Source organism: Moschus berezovskii, chromosome 5 (assembly GCF_049115385.1).
Source record: "Moschus berezovskii isolate FMDL1 chromosome 5, NW_MosBer_1.0, whole genome shotgun sequence".
NCBI lineage: Eukaryota > Metazoa > Chordata > Mammalia > Artiodactyla > Moschidae > Moschus > Moschus berezovskii.
In genome coordinates, this window is record NC_142464.1 from 81777748 (window position 1) to 81794720 (window position 16973).

At 41.7% G+C, this 16973-nt stretch overlaps 1 protein-coding gene across 6 annotated transcripts in view; it reads left to right on the forward strand.

Moving 5' to 3' along the window:
- Positions 1-541: 541 nt before the first annotated feature.
- LOC129561816 (RE1-silencing transcription factor-like) overlaps positions 542-16973 on the forward strand; it is a 28728-nt gene continuing 12296 nt past the window's right edge. The window contains exons 1-4 of one of the 6 annotated variants that reach the window (XM_055434608.2): positions 542-887; positions 1795-1910; positions 9756-10659; positions 14827-14910. In XM_055434608.2, coding sequence (XP_055290583.2) covers positions 9765-10659; positions 14827-14910 — 979 coding nt within the window. In that variant the 5' untranslated portion in view covers positions 542-887; positions 1795-1910; positions 9756-9764. The other 5 variants (XM_055434607.2, XM_055434606.2, XM_088836365.1 and 2 more) reach the window with 5 other exon arrangements.

Consider the following 16973-nt stretch of genomic DNA (forward strand, 5'->3'; position numbering starts at 1 on the left):
CCCTCTGTCCTCATTCTCACAATTTTGAATCCACTTCCTTCCTGAGATACTTTGTTTTCACAACTTACTGCGTTTTTTTTTTTTCTTGGTGTATAGCTTAAACTTTGGAAAGCATTTTTTTTTAATGTAGACTCAAAACGAAGCTTAATTAGTTAAGGGTGGCTATGGGTGGAAATTAGAAGATTCGGAAAGGTATTTTTCAAGCATTTTAAACTTGAAAGGGAGGTGACAAAGCCTATATAAGAGCGCTCCTTTAAAGAGCGCAAGTCTCTTGCATGCATTCCAGGGCTGGGGGATAACTTTTCTGTTGTTAATTTATGAAGGAAATCAACAAAGGAAGCGGGGCTGGCTTCTTTTCTGACCTCAGAGCCCGAGTTCGAGACACTGGAGGAATTAGGTGCTGCTACGACTGGGCGCTCCCCCATCCAAAGCCCGGGCCCCCAATGGACTCCTTCGCCCAGGGGCGGGGCGCGCCAGGCGGCTACGCGCCAGGGCAGCGGAGGGGGCGTGCCCGGCGGGCGCGCGCGGGCGGTGAGGGGGCGTGTCCCGGGAGTGGCGGCGGCGGCGCGGGTCGGGTGCGCGGCGCAGCCTCCTGTGCTGGAATGTGCGGCTCCCGCGAGCTCAGGGCGCAGGAGCAGAGGAAGCGCCGCCGAGGCCTGGGGCCCCGGAGCCCGCTGTGGGTGGCGGCGGCGGCCGGGACCGCAGGGCGAGGGCCGGCGGCCTGAACACTCTCTGCAGCCCCACTGGGTCTTCGCGGGCCTCGACGGGCTCAGCGTCCAACTTTTGCACCGTCTCCCTCCCCTCCCCCGAAACTCCTGCAACAAAGAAAAGTAGTCCGTGAAGGAGCGGCGACGCGGGTCGTCGGCCCTCCTCGCCCAGGAAGGCCGGTAAGCGCGGCGCGGTCTGAGACGCGGTCGGGCGGGGGCGGCGGGCCGGCAGGGCGGCCGTGGCCGCGGGAAGGGGAGGGCGCGGAAGGACGCGGAGCGAGGCGCTGTCCAGGGCTGATTTGCAGATACTGTGGCTCGGGCGGCGGCGGCGACCGCCGCGTCGGGCGGGGGCGGGCGGCCGGGCGGGATCGGGTTACATGGTCGCTACCGGGGGGCTGGGCCGGGGGCGTCGGTGAGGGGCGGCGCGGCGCCGGGACCCCCTCCCCAGTCGAGGCCGGGCCGCCGCGTCCGCGCGGGCGCAGGCGCCGGGGATGTCTTGTCCTGAGGCCAGGAGCGGAGCTGCTTGGGGCCCTAGTCCTGAACCTAACTTCCTCCCGTGCTCCTCCTGCCCCGGGTCCCGCCGCAGCCCCTCGCCTGCCGGCGGCCCTCGCGCCCTCCTCCCTCCCCGGCCTCTCCCTTTCGCCGGAAGGCGCCGTTGAGTGCGGCCCGGCGGGTTGAGTCAGCCCGGGACCCGGGCGGTTCCGCCAATGGGGCTGGACAGCGATTTCTGCGCTCGGGCCGCCGGGCCGCCGCGGCCCTGCGTGCGGGGTCGTCTGGCCGCGGGAGTCGGCGGGGCCGGGGCGCGCGTCCCGCGGGGCGCCGTGGGGGAGTGAGCCGCAGACTTCCGGGGCGCAGGGGGCCCCCTCAGGCGCTCGGGGCCCGGCGCCTCGGGAGGGCGCCCGCGGAGGCTCCCGGCCCCTGCGAGCAGGCGAGCGCTGGGCGGGCGAGGAGCCGGGACGACGACGACGCGGCAACTTTCCTCCCTCTTCCCGGACTGGGGCGCGCGGGCCGGGAGGGGGCGGCCTGGACTGGGAAGACTCGGTCTGGCCCAACGGCGCCCCGAGTTTGCCCGTCTCGCCGTCTTCAGAGGTGGGGAGCCCAGGAAGCGCTTCAGGACGACTTGGTGTGTCGGTGGTGCAGTGAGCGGGCCGAGGCGCGGGGAAGCGAGGGCGCCGGAGTTTGCGAAGAGCTGCTTTGTGTTTGGTACGTATTTTGAGAAAATGGCCGAATGCCTATTTCAGTCAGGAATGCCGCGGCCGAGGCCGGCGCTGGTGAAGGCAGCACGTAGGATCCGAGCGGCACGTTGGGCTTTCGGGCTGTGTGCGCGCGGACGGCCTTCCTGAGTTTTGTGGAAATGCCTGTGGGGATGGTAGTTAGGGTTTGGGGAGGCTTAGGAATTACGAGTCGCCTGGGCTGTTTCGTTAAGGCCTTGGACAGGCTTTGCTTTGTGTGATGGCATTTGGTTCCAACTTTCGTTGGTACCTATAACTCAAAGAGTTCGTGTTTATGCACTTGGGTGAAACGGATTACTTTTGGTATTTTGGGTGTAAAATTTTTTTAGCAGTTGCCACTTTGCTTTTTCTAATTCGCAAGAGAACATCTAATTTGAGGATTAACACCTTTAGGTTGAAAAGTAATGAGGTTAAGACACTTTATTAAAAAGCCCAACGTTTTTTCAAAGTGATTTTATTATGGCTCCTCTAGGCAGTTGAGTCAGATCAAACACAAGGCAAGAAAGTTTCTGATTTGAAGATGAGTTAATTCAGTCATGGTTGTTTGAAAGCTCTTGTGTTTTCATTTGTGTATATTTGAATACACTAAACTTCCCTTTTCACAGGAAAAAAGAGCTTTAATTTTTGTTTACTTTTAAACAGATCATCAAGAAAAGAAACTTAAGTAATACTTTAGTGGTATTATGTACTTTTTCAAAGTACATTGAACCCTTGAACAACAGGAATTTGAACTGCGTGGGTTCACTTATATGTGGATTTTTTTCAAGAAATATATTGGAAAATTTCTCATGGATCTGCAACATTTTGCAGAACTCTACTGATGATACATATAGCCTAGAAGTATGGAAAATTTAGAAAAAGGTACATCATGAATGCATAAAGTATACATAGATAATGCTGTATTTTATCATTTACTACCATAAAGTGTATACAAATCTAATAAAAGTTATCCAAAAATTACAGACCACCATGGCACATTCCTGTCCAGAGAGATGTAAACAAATATAAAGATCAGTCATTCACCCATAACTGCATATTAACTGTGGTCCATACTGTAGGTCTTGAATCATTTCATAGATACATGCCTCTTGTTGCTATTTTGGTGAGCCTCAAGTGTTGGAGGTATCCACTTAAAACGTCTTGTAAGTCTAATCATATCCCGGTGAGCAGTTTTCTCCAGTAAATTGTGCTTGCAGAAAAAAAGCCATCTCTCCCATTTCCTGAGTGTTTTTCATTGTGTTTAGTGGGATACCAGAAACCTTGAATGACTCCATGGGACCCATATAAAGTGCCACTGGTGATGCTGGAAATGCTCCCAAGCAGTAAAGTCATGACATTAGAAGAAAAAGTTAAATTGCTTGATATTGATCATATCAAGTTCTGCAGTTTCCATTACCCACCACTTCAAGATCAGTGAATCTAGTGTAAGGGTTATTGCAAGAAAAAGGACAAATTTGGAGACTGTCTGCATTTTTGCCAGCAAACATGAAAGCCTTACACTTTTTGTAAAATGCCTTCTGTCTGATATTAAAAATGCCTTTTTGGAAATTCCCTGGTTGTCCAGTGGTTGGGACACCATGCTTTCACTGCTTGAGGGTTCAGGTTTAATCCCTGGTTGGGAAACTAAGATACCACAAGCCACCAAGCCGTGTGATGTAACCTTAAAAAGAGAAAATGAATTTTTTATGTGGGTATAGTTATGAAAGGCATACCTATAGAGTAAATTGATTCAAGAAAAAGTGAAGTTATTGTATGACAATTTAAAACAAAAGGAAAATGAAGTTTCTAAATCTGGAGAATTTAATGCTCGCAGAGAATGGTTTGGTAATTTTAGAAAGAGTTTTGGCTGAAAAAATATCACGATAGCAGAATCAGCTTTGAGTTCCCAGATGTCGTTAACAAAATTATTGAAGGGAAAGGCTGTCTGCCTAAACAGGTTTTTAATACAGAGTAATGTGCCCTAGTCTGGAAAAAGTTGCCAAAAAGGTCATTCATTACTAAAGAAGAGAAGTGAACATTAATTCAGATTTAAGGCTGGTTGAAGACTTAACTTGTTTTATGCAAATTGAGTTTTTGATCAGGACTGTTCTTATCTATAAAGCTGCCAAGCCCACTTTTTTTTTTTTTTAATGGAATTGTTTTTCTTTCATTCTTTGTCTTCCTTTCTTTTTTTGGCTTGCGCAATCTCAGTTCCCCCACCTGGGACTGAACCTGGGCCACTGCAGTGAAAGCCTGGAACCCTAACCATTAGGCTATGAGGGAACTTCATAAGCCTACTATCCTTAAAGATAAACACCAGTTACTATTCTTTTGGTTGTATAACAAGAAGGCCGGGGCGATGAGAATACTTATCTAAATTGGTTCCATTGATGCTTTATCCCTGATTATGAAGTACTTTGCAGTAAGGGGACTGCATTTTAAGGTTCTTTGGTATTGGACAGTGACCCTGGCCATCTTAACCCCATGAGTTCAACACTGAAGGTGTTAAAGTGGTATTCATGTGTGTGTGCTAAGTTGCTTCAGTTGTGTCCCACTCTTTGCGACCCTGTGGACTGCAGTCTGTCAGGTTCTTCTGTCCATGGGATTCTCCAGGTAGAATACTGGACTGGGTTGCCATTTCCTCCTCCAGAGGATCTTTCCGACCCAGGGATCGAACCCAGGTCTTTTACATCTACATTGGCAGGCAGGTTCTTTACCACTAGCACCACCTGGGAAGCCTGTCGAAGTGGTTCCCAAACACAGTGTCTCTGAATAAAGCTTATATTAAGGTATCATAAGGACCTTAAAGTCTCATTACACATGGTACTCTGTAGAAGGGATTGTCGGTGCTGTGGAAGACAACCCCAATAAAACATCATGAAAGTCTAGAAGGATCATACTGTTGAAGATGTTATCATTGTGATAGAAAAAACTATGAAGGCCATCAAGCCTAATACAAATTTCTGCTAGAAGAGACTGTGTCCACGTGCTGTGCATGAATTCACAGGATTTACGACTGCCAATGAAGGAAGTCATGAAAGAGATAGTGGATATTGGAAAAAGGTTGTGGGTGGGGTGGTTGAAAGGCTTCAAGATACATATTTTGGGAATATTCAAGAGTTAATAGATAGCATACCTGAGAAATTAATGGAAGTTAATTTGGAGGTGAGTCCTTTTGAACCAGTGCAAGACTATAAGGAAAAAGACATGGAAGAAGCAGTGCCAGAAAACAAATTGACATTAGTCTGGCAGCAAGGTTCCTTTTATTGAAGACTGCTTTTGACTTCTTTTACAACTTGGCCCCTTGTATGATACAGATACTAAAACTAAAGCCTGTGATTAGTACCAAATAGAAACAGTTTTAGAGAAGTAGAACAGCAAAATTTGGACAGAAATTAAGATATATTTCTCTCAAGTTACGCCTCTTTCCACTTCCTCCACTTCTTCTCTCTCTGCACTTCCTTCTGCCTTCCCTTCCACTTCTCTGCCTCTTCTCACTGCCTCTTCTGACTGACTCAGCAAGAGCAACCCTTCCTCCCCCTGCCTCCCTACTCAACAGAAGACAGGAGGATGAAGACCTTGATGATGATCCACTTCTCTGCTTAATGAATGTTAAACAATCACATCGTTCAGTTAATAAACTTATCTGTCATGGATGTCTATGAGTGTCTTGTGAAAATCTAGTAATTGTACACCAAGAACTGGAAGACATTATGTCATCACCATCGTTACCTAAGATTTCATTGTGTGCAAGACTTGAGAAAGGTTTAAAGTGATATTTAATACAAAATTTATAATGTATTAGTTTTTATGCTGTTGTATAATTTTGCTTTTAAATAATTACATTACCTGGAACTTCCTTGGTGGTCCAGTTGTTAAGAATCCATGTGTCATAGCAGGGGATGTAAGTTCAGTCCCTGGTCTGGGAGTATCCTAACCACGTGCCCAGCCACAATTAAGCCTGTGGACTGCAACTACTGAAGCATGGGCTGTAGAGCCCCAGTACTGCAACGAGAGAAGTCACTGCAACTACAGAGCAGCCTCTGCTTGTTGAAACTAGAGAAAGCCAACACGCTGCAACGAAGACTCAGTACAGCCAAAAATAAATTTTCAGTCCAGTTTAGTCGCTCAGTTATGTCCAACTCTTTGTGACCCCATGGACTGTAGCATGCCAGGCTTCCCTGTCCATCACCAACTCCCGGAGCTTACTCAAACCCATATCCATAGAATCGGTGATGCCCTCCAACCATCTCATCCTCTGTCGTCCCTTCTCCTACTGCTTTCAGTCTTTCCCAGCATCAGGGTCTTTTCCAGTGAGTCAGTTCTTCACATCAGGTGGCCAAAGGATTGGAGTTTCAGCTTCAGCGTCAGTCTTTCCATTGAATATTCAGGACTGATTTCCTTTAGGATTGACTGGTTAGATCTCCTTGCACTCCAAGGGACTCTCAAGAGTCTTCTCCAACACCACAGTTCAAAAGCATCAGTTCTTCGGTGCTCAGCTTTCTTTATAGTCCAACTCTCACATCCATACATGACTACTGGAAAAACCATAGCCTTGACTAGAGGGACCTTTGTTGGCAAAGTAGTGCCTCTGCTTTTTAATATGCTATCTAGGTTGGTCATAGCTTTTCTTCCAAGGAGTAGGTGTCTTTTAAGTTCATGGCTGCAATCACCATCTGCAGTGATTATGGAGCCCCCCAAAATAAAGTCAGCCACTGTTTCCCCATCTATTTCCCATGAAGTGATGGGACCGGATGCCATGATCTTAGTTTTCTGAATGTTGAGCATTAAGCCAACCTTTTCACTCTCCTCTCTCACTTTCATCAAGAGGCTCTTCAGTTCTTCGCTTTCTGCCGTAAGGGTGGTGTCATCTGCATATCTGAGGTTATTGATATTTCTCCCGGCAATCTTGATTCCAGCTTGTGCTTCTTCCAGCCCAGCATTTCTCATGATGTACTCTGCATGTAAGTTAAATAAGCAGGGTGACATTATACAACCTTGACGTACTCCTTTTCCTATTGGGAACCAGTCTGTTGTTCCACGTCCAGTTCTAACTGTTGCTTCCTGACCTGCATACAGGTTTCTCAGGAGGCAGGTCAGGTGGTCTGGTATTCCCATCTCTTTTAGAGAGTTTATTGTGATCCGCACAGTCAAAGGCTTTGGCATAGTCAATAAAGCAGAAGTAGATGTTTTTCTGGAACTTTGCTTTTTCGATGATCCAGTGGATATTGGCAATTTGATCTCTGGTTCCTCTGCCTTTTCTGAAACCAGCTTGAACATCTGGAAGTTCACGGTTCATGTATTGTTGAAGTCTGGCTTGGAGAATTTTGAGCATTACTCTGCTAGCATGTGAGATGAGTGCAATTGTGCAATAGTTCGAACATTCTTTGGTATTGCCTTTCTTTTGGATTGAAATGAAAACTCACCTTTTCCAGTCCTGTGGCCACTGCTGAGTTTTCCAAATTTGCTGGCATATTGAGTGCAGCACTTTCACAGCATCATCTTGTCAAGATTTGAAGTAGCTCAACTGGAATTCCATCACCTCCACTAGCTTTGTTCGTAGTGATGCTAAGGTCCGCTTGACTTCGCACTCCAGGATTCACTCTAGGTGAGTCATCGTTATTATCTGGGTCATGGAGATCTTTTTTGTATAATTCTTCTGTGTATTCTTGCCATCTCTTCTTAATATCTTCTGCTTCTGTTAGGTCCATACCATTTCTGTCCTTTATTGTGCCCATCTTTACATGAAATGTTCCCTTGGTATCTAATTTTCTTGAAGAGATCTCTGCTGCTGTTGCTGGTGCTAAGTCACTTCAGTCGTGTCCGACTCTGCGTGACCCCATACATAGCAGCCTACCAGGCTCCCCTGTCCCTGGGATTCTCCAGGCATGAACACTGGAGTGGGTTGCCATTTCCTTCTCCAGTGTGTGAAAGTGAAAAGTGAAAGTGAAGTCGCTCAGTCATGTCTGACTTGTAGCGACCCCATGGACTGCAGCCTACCAGGATCCTCCGTCCATGGGATTTTCTAGGCAAGAGTACTGGAGTGTGCTTGCCATTGCCTTCTCCAGAAGAGATCTCTAGATACTCCCATTCTGTTGGTTTCCTCTATTTCTTTGCACTAATCACTGAGGAAGGCTTTCTTATCTCTCCTTGCAATTCTTAGGAACTCTTCATTCAAATGGATATATGTTTCTTTTTCTGCTTTGCCTTTGGCATCTTTTCTTTCCTCAGCTATTTGTAAGGCCTCCTTAGACAACCATTTTGCCTTTTTGCATTTCCTTTTCTTGGGGATAGTCTTGATCACTGCTTCCCGTACAATGTTAGGAACCTGTGTCCATAGTTCTTCAGGCACTCTGTGTATCAGATCTAATCCCTTGAATGTATTTTTAACTTCCACTGTATAATCATAAGGGATTTGATTTAGGTCCTACCTGAATGGTCTAGTGGTTTTCCCTACTTTCTTAAATTTAAGTCTGAATTTGGCAATAAGGAGTTCATGATCTAAGCCACAGTCAGCTCCTGGTCTTGTTTTTGCTGACTGTATAAAGCTTCTCCATCTTTGGTTGCAAAGAATATAATCAGTCTGATTTCGGTGTTGGTCATCTGGTGATGTCCATGTGTAAAGTCTTGTCTTGTGTTGAAAGAGGGTGTTTGCTATGACCAGTGCGTTCTCTTGTCAAAACTCTGTTAGCCTTTGACCTGCTTGTTTTGTACGCCAGGGCCAAGGCCAAATTTGCCTGTTACTCCAGGTATCTCTTGACTTGTAACTTTTGTATTCCAGTCGCCTATAATGAAAAGGACATCTTTTTTGTGTGTTAGTTCTGGAAGGTCTTGTAGGTCTTCGTAGAAAAATAAATTTTAAAAAATATATAATAATTACATTACTATCAGACCATCATACATATATGCAGTTTAGAAAAACACTATTTCTAATACTATGTTATGAAAATGCCTTACACTATATGCCATAAAAATTTTATGACTCATTTATTTCCATATAGGCTTGGCTACTGGGAAGCAGTCCTATCGATTGCAATAGATTTTAGTAAAGCAGTCATATCGTTGCTTCAGCGTTATCAGTGCTTTGTTATAACTGTAAATGAGTATGAATTTTTTTCACAATATCTTTTCTCTTTTGATGACTAGTGTTAGTAATATGTATAATATCTGCAGTATTTTGTATCATACAGTATTGGTAAAGGTATGACAGGTGTAATTAATCTGGTACACAGGGGATGTAAACTTACTGTATTTATAAATACAGTACTGGAAATGTAGTCCTTATGGTTTTCTTAACTTTTTCATGTATCTATTATATAAATGCATGTAACATGCAAAATACATGTTTACTGACTTATCCTTAAGGCTTCTGGTCAACAGTAGACTGTTGGTACTCTTCGTTTTTGTGGAGCCAAAAAGATGCGATTTTTAACCGCACTGGGGGTTGGTGCCTCTAACCCGTTTGTACAAAGGTCGATTTAATTTTAATTAGCACTAAAAATGAAGGTTACTTACATTTTTCCACCAGAAAAAGGAAAAGTGTTTGAGGGAAGGCACAGCATTGGTAGACTTAGTTGATGGATGAGTTGTGTCAAACACTTAATAGAATTTCTTATAGGGGTTACAGAAAATTTTTTGATGACTGCAGTAAAGAGAGTTTGACTTACAAAATGATTTTAAATGCTGACTTTCAGTAGTTAATGAAGCTGATTGAGTTTAAAGATTATGTGGGAAATGTATTGTTTTAAGTTAAAAAGAACTACAGTGATGTTTTAGTTTTAGACTGGTAAACGTTGTGTTTAAACTGGTGTTTTTGTGTGTTTTGTTTTGAATGCAGAGCACAGATATGGCCACCCAGGTAATGGGTCAGTCTTCTGGAGGCGGAGGGCTGTTCACCAGCAGTGGCACCATGGGCATGGCCTTGCCAAATGACATGTATGACTTGCCTGATCTCTCTCGAGCTGAACTGGCTGCGCCTCAGCTCATCATGTTGGCAAATGTGGCCTTAACTGGGGAGGTAAATGGCGGCTGCTGTGATTATGTGGTTGGCGAAGAAAGACAGATGGCAGAATTGATGCCTGTTGGGGATAGCAACTTCTCAGATAGTGACGGAGAAGGACTTGAGGAGTCTGCTGAGGTGAAAGGCGAACCCAATGGGCTGGAGAACATGGAACTGGAAAGTTTGGAACTCAATGTTGTCCAGCCACGGCCCGTGTTTGAGGTATCAGCTGCCTCAGAAACATACAGCTCAAATAAAGACCTTCCTGAGGAAACACCCGTAGCAGAGGACAAGAGCAAGAACTTGAAGACCAAACCCTTCCGCTGTAAACCATGCCAGTATGAAGCAGAATCTGAAGAGCAGTTTGTGCATCACATCCGAGTTCATAGCGCCAAGAAATTTTTTGTGGAAGAAAGTGCAGAGAAGCAAGCAAAAGCCAGGGAATCTGGCTCTTCTCCTGGGGAAGAGGGCGATTTCTCCAAGGGCCCCATCCGCTGTGACCGCTGTGGCTACAATACCAATCGCTATGATCACTATACTGCTCACCTGAAACATCACTCCCGAGCCGGGGACAATGAGCGAGTCTACAAGTGTATCATATGCACGTACACCACAGTGAGTGAATATCACTGGAGAAAACACCTGAGAAACCATTTTCCAAGGAAAGTTTACACATGTGGAAAATGCAACTATTTTTCAGACAGAAAAAACAATTATGTTCAGCATGTTCGAACTCATACAGGTAAGAGGACCTTTCTCACTTATTAAGTGTACTGTACCCCCAAAATGGAAAATGTGAAAAATTTAAAACATCTCAGAAGTAAAGAGAATTAAAGATGGGTAAATCTCATCTCAGAAGTAAATTACATCTCAAAAGTAAAAAGTAAAGATGGGTACCCCCAGGTACCCATCATCTATACCCAACAGTTTTTAGTGATTAATATTTTATCACATTTGACAATTCATGTTTTAAAATAACAGCGTTATTGAGATGTACTGCACTTCCACACAGTTATCCATTTAATGATAGAATGCATTGGCTTTAGTATGTTTGCAGAATTGTGCAACCAGTACCTTGCCTGGAGAATCCCAGGGATGGCGGAGCCTGGTCGGCTGCCGTCTATGGGGTCGCACAGAGTCGGACACGACTGAAGCGACTTAGCAGCAGCAGCAACCAGTACCACAGTCAATTTTAGGACATCTTCACCCCAAAAGGAAGCACCTCTTAGTGGTTGCTCCCCATTTTCCCCAATACCCCTTATTTATTCACTTTTAAATTAACTTTCAAATCTTTGTAATTAAGGGGTCTTATTTTTTGAAAGCAATGTTTATAATATTGATAGTTGTAGTACATTTTCCTGGTAAGAATTGGTACCTTTGAGGACCGATTACTGGTCTGAATAATATGGATAGGGTAACCTAGTACTCTGCTTCTCACATCAGCAGTGAGAAGGGCTGTGGAATGCTGTTTGCATCAGATCCCATTTGCAGTAGTTGTCACTCTGCAACACTGAACCCTAAAGTGAGTCCTAGTGAGGAGAGGAATTGTTGAAGTGGTAGACATAAACAAGAACACTTGCAGATGAAATTCCATTACAAGAAAGATATGTGTAGCAAGATTTCTAAACTCCAACAGATGGCTTCTGTGTAATTTAAAGCTAAAAATCTAGTTATATAAAATAATTTGAAATCTCTTTGGAATTTGTTATAATCTGTGATTGTCTCTAGGCTTTGTAACCATTTTATCTCAAAAGTAAAAAAGTTTCAAAATTACATGGCATAGGAAATGAGAGTTACCGGAGAATCCTACCCCATTAATCACTTAAGAGTTTTAATTAAACAAACTGTTAGACTAAGGTTAGACTAAACTAACCTCACTTGCAGTATCAATAAACAAATCCCAGATACCATATACACTTTAGCCGTAAGTATTTCATGTTCCTTTAACAGTCTTGTGAAAACTTTGGGGCCTAATTTAACATAGAATTGGCCATAATCTGTAGCGCTTTTAGGTAGTAAGTGTGATATACAGTGACGTGCATGACTTTTATGTGTACACATTTATGTTTTTTTAAAAATTGAGGTATTACTGACAGTGATTAATTTTTACAGATATATATACTTATAACCACCGTGCAAGGCACCATAAAAAATAATACCAGTGTCGTCGTCTTATTAAATTTTTGGGGGGTGTCAGTTATATTTTTGATATTTTCAAAATTGTTGAGTCACTGAAAAATTTAAAGATTTTCCCCAATATCTAAAAATGTTTGAACAATAAATTTAAATTAGTTGATTTAAGAGATTTTCAGAGTTAAGGAAAATGGAGAGAACTTGAAAAATTTCAGTTTAGTATATATTTCCAATTTCTTATGTATACTTTTAAAAAAATAAAAACATGGGATCTCTACTTTTTGCCATTTCTTCTTTTTTTCTTATGGTGGTTTATTTTCATTTAATTACAATCTAGGCAACTAATTTTAATGGCTGTTTTTATATATTTCATCATTACTTAATATTTTTTCTACATTAATTTAAAGTTGATATTTCCACAATTAAGGTTATGACTTACACAACTAACTGTTGTACGTATCTCATTTCACATTTAGTGTTAAACTTATTTGATCTTAATACTTTTTAAAAGCTCCCTCACTGCTTGTATTACCTTATTGTGGTTTTTAAAAAAATTTTTTTCTAAACAATTTGTTGGCACATAAATAGAAGATTATTATTTTGATTATTTAAAATCTGAGAGTATCAGTGGTATTAAATGCATGGTTCTAAAAAGTGTATTTATGGGAAAATTAATTCATCTAGTGCTGAAGAGCAGAGATAAATGATCATCAGCAGGAATCTATTATTTCTTATCTCTCACTTAGGTAGCCAACTTTTCAGGTTCACTTACCAAGTCTGGTATGTTCCTTTATTGAGTGCTCAGGGTTAGGTGCTTTCTTCTACTCTCTGCTAATTGTCAGAAAAATATGCTAAGGAAAACAGGTAAGTGTTTATTGAGAGCCTAAAGTGTTGTACCCAGGGTCACATACAGCTAAGATTCAAAGTTCTGTATCTTTTTTATAAATAATTATGGTAGGGGGCTGAGGATTTTCATTTGAGGCTTCAGTAGAAAGATTTTTCATTTTGTGGTTTTGCTATCTAACCAGTTCACCAGTTACAAATTCTACTTTGAAAGATGACATTTTTGCCTATACCTGTGAGTGGAAAATTACTAGTGTTTAGAGTATTTATGCCTATTTTGGAGAGTTGCACAGATAGAGGCAATCTATTTTGTTATGAAGAATTATCTGTAGTTGATCCTTCATTTTATTCTTCAGGGTGTTAATTTTTTTTAGCTTTTTTTGGTAATAATTTGACTGATACACAATTGATATACCAAACAATTCACTGTGAATTGAATTGTTCTGAACACTTCATATCAATGGAATCAGATAATACATGGCCCTCAGTGGCTACCTTCTTTCACTTATGTTTTCAAGGTTCATCCACATCAAACGTACAGTACTTGTTTTCCTTTTGTTGCCAAATACTACTCTAAAATTGGTAAGCAAAATTTTGTTTTTCTATTAGGTAATGGATTTTTGGATTATTTCCACTTTTTGGCCATTGTGAGTAATGCCGCTATTGCCATTCTTACGCAAGATTTTGTGAAGACATATGTTTTTATTTTTCTTAGGTAAATATACACCTAGGAGTGGAATTGCTTAGCCATATGCTAATTATGTTTAATCATTTAAGGGACTGACAAGCTTTTTCCAAAGTGGCTGCACTATTTTACAGGCCCACCAGCACTGTATTAGGGTTTTAAATTCTCCACAACCTAACAAATAAATGTTAACATCTGTTATTTTGATTATAGCCATCCTGGTGGGTGTGAAATCATCTCACTGTGGTTTTGATTTACATTTCTGTTGTGACTAATGATATTGTACATCTTTTCATGTGCTGTTGGCAATTATGTATCTTTTTACAGAAATAACATTTCAACATTTTTTAAGTTATCTCAGAATTCTTCCAGGCTAAAGTAGGCATCCTGTTGCCATGAGCTATTTATGTCTAATCTACAGGTACCAGCTAATAATAGCTGGATAGTTACTAGGAACACATTTCACACTTATCAGCACATTCTTTCCTTTTTTCACTTTGTCTTTTCCTTTCCTTGTTCCATGGGTTTTTTGTTTGTTTTCTGTTTTTGGTCAAGCCATATGACATGTGGGATCTTTAGTTCCCCTACCAGGGATTGAACCTGTGCCCCCTGCAGTGGAAGTATGGAGTCTTAACCAATTGACTGCCAGGAAAGTCCTTCCTTGTCCCTTGTTATTAGGTACATCTGTTGCTGTAACGCATAATATAGACAGAATAGTAACATATTTATTGAAGGCTCTATGTGTCAGGCACAGGGCTGAAGGCTATCCATGTATTATCTTAATTCAAAGTCTCACAATTCTAGAAAGTGGAGATACTGTTACCTTTATAGATGAGGAAGCTTGCCTGAGGTCCTAATTGTTATCTTGTGGCCAAAAAATAGACAAATGTCAAGGTGTTCTTTTAGTATATTTTGTAGTTGACAACCCATGTCCAAAACACAAATTTTCTGCCTTTGAGACTTAAATTCCTTAGTAGTGAATCACTGTTCTCCTATCTTCAGTTGATGTCAGTCCCTGTGGCTTTATGAGTATAACTGGGACTTCCCTGGTGGTCCAGTGGTTAACTCCGTGCTCCTAGGGCAAAGGGCATGGGTTCGATCCTTGGTCTGGGAACTAAGGTCTCACATGCTGAACTGAGCAGCCAAAAAAAACCCCCAAAATTCAGTATTAAATAATGTATGTATTGTTAGTGAGAATTGTAATTGCCTTATTTTATTATTTGAACATTAATCACTGTATTTTTGTAGGTGAACGTCCATATAAATGTGAACTTTGTCCTTACTCAAGTTCTCAGAAGACTCATTTAACCAGGCATATGCGTACTCATTCAGGTTGGTAAGAAATGGGAACTTTTCTATCATTTTTAGTAAACTACCATTATAAAGAAGTTGTTCTATACCTGGAGCTGGGTCATTACTTATGATTTATTTTTAATGTAATTTGGATATTTATATATATTTTTAAATATAATTTCAGTGTGTGGTTGCTGGGTTCCAGGGATTCCTTGTTAGTTGCTTAGTTCCTAACGTGGTTTTGTTCTCTTGAGAATTGTTAAGGCTTCTAAAGATTGATTTACAAAAGCCAAACTTTAAAGAGTGATTGATAATCCATGATCCCAATTTATTCACTTATAATAAATATAGGACTATAACACCAGGGAGAATTGTCCACTCTAGAACTGAAATGACCATGATCACTGTCCAGACTTGGCCCCCATTATGAAGGTGTGAAGATGGCAAAGTTAAGAAGTCAGTATTTGTGTAGATGGTCTTGAATGGGTAATTATTTCATTTTTGCCACACTGATCCTTAGGAGGTGCTCATACGATCCACAACTCTTCTTTTTCTAATTCTCAGTAGATACGTTATCATTTCATCTTAGATGAAATATTTAGAACTGGAGGGAATGCATCCGATTTGCATGTCCGTTTGTAATATTTTTGTAGGTATCATACTGGATAGTTCTTCCATCCAGCTAGCATAGAAATTCATTTTGAATGTTTTCCAATTATGAGCACAGTGAATGTTTGTTAAAGGGAATTAACATCTTACTGAATTCTGTCATGGACTACTTATATTTAAGATGAAAAAATAATTTTTTCAGCAAAAACTATTTTCCTTCCACTGAGTACTTGGTGATTATTATGGAGGCACGGTTTTTTTTTTTCTTTTTTTTCCTATTGGCCAAGTGGCTTTCCAGATCTTAGTTCTCCAACCAGGGATCAAACCTCTGCCCACTGCAGTGGAAGCATGTCGTTCTAACCACTGGGCCACCAGTGAATTCCCTGAAGGCACTATTTTTAATACCTGGGTCATTTGAAACATATTATAGTTTGAGAGTCTTTTTGTGAATTTTAGAATAATTTTTATAAAGATTTATTGATTCATTTTATTTATTTATGTTTTTTGGCTGCAGTGGGTCTTTGTTGCTGCACTTGTGCTTTCTTCAGTTGCAGCGAGCAGGGGCTCTTCTTTGTTGTGGCACGTGGACTTCAGTAGTTGTGGCACATGAGCTGAGTAGCTCTGTGGCATGTGGTATCCTCCCAGACTGGGGATCAAACTGGTGTCCCTTGTGTGTTACAAGACAGATTCTTAACCACTGGACCACCAGATTCTTAACCACTTAACCACTGAAGCCCTAGAATAACTTTTTAAACATATTTTATTAAGGTTTAATTTACCCACACGAAAATGCACATGTGTTAGGCATATAGGTCAGTGATTTTATGTATGCTTTCTCTTGTTTGACTGCCATTTTGGTGTAGACATGAAATGTTTCTATTACGCTTAGAAAAGTTCCCTCCTTACCCTTTCTAGTCAGTAGTCCCATATTCTTCCGTCAAGTGATACTCTGATTTCTATTAAAGATTTAACATCCTTCTGTAAAATGTTTTCGAATGTGGAATGTCATTCCACGCTGTGTTATCAGAATGTTGTGTTTATTGCTGAGTAGTACACCCCTATTACTCTTGAATTAAAAGTTCTCTTGTTATTCTATCTGGGCTCTACTTGATAAGAATGTGTATAAGCTTGTAAAAATCCCTTTTTGAATTTACCTTACATTTATAAATTAACCTGGGAAGAATAAAACAGACACCTGGCACATTTATAAAGATGAAAAACAGGTAAAAATTTTTACTAGAATTGGGAAAGGAAATTAAGTTAAAACTGTTGGCACAGGACAAAAGAATTTTCATTCAGCTAGGTATTAATAAGCTAATCAACTTGGTGAATTGATCTTCCAATGCAACAGATTTAATGGCAGTAAAGCAAAAATAGGGTTGGGGTGAATGAAGCAAATAAATGATGCTGTTGGAGTTTTAAACAGAGTACTAGGAACTCCATTCCTTGATCATTTCACAGGTGGATGCTTGCATCTTGCTTGATGCTGGCTA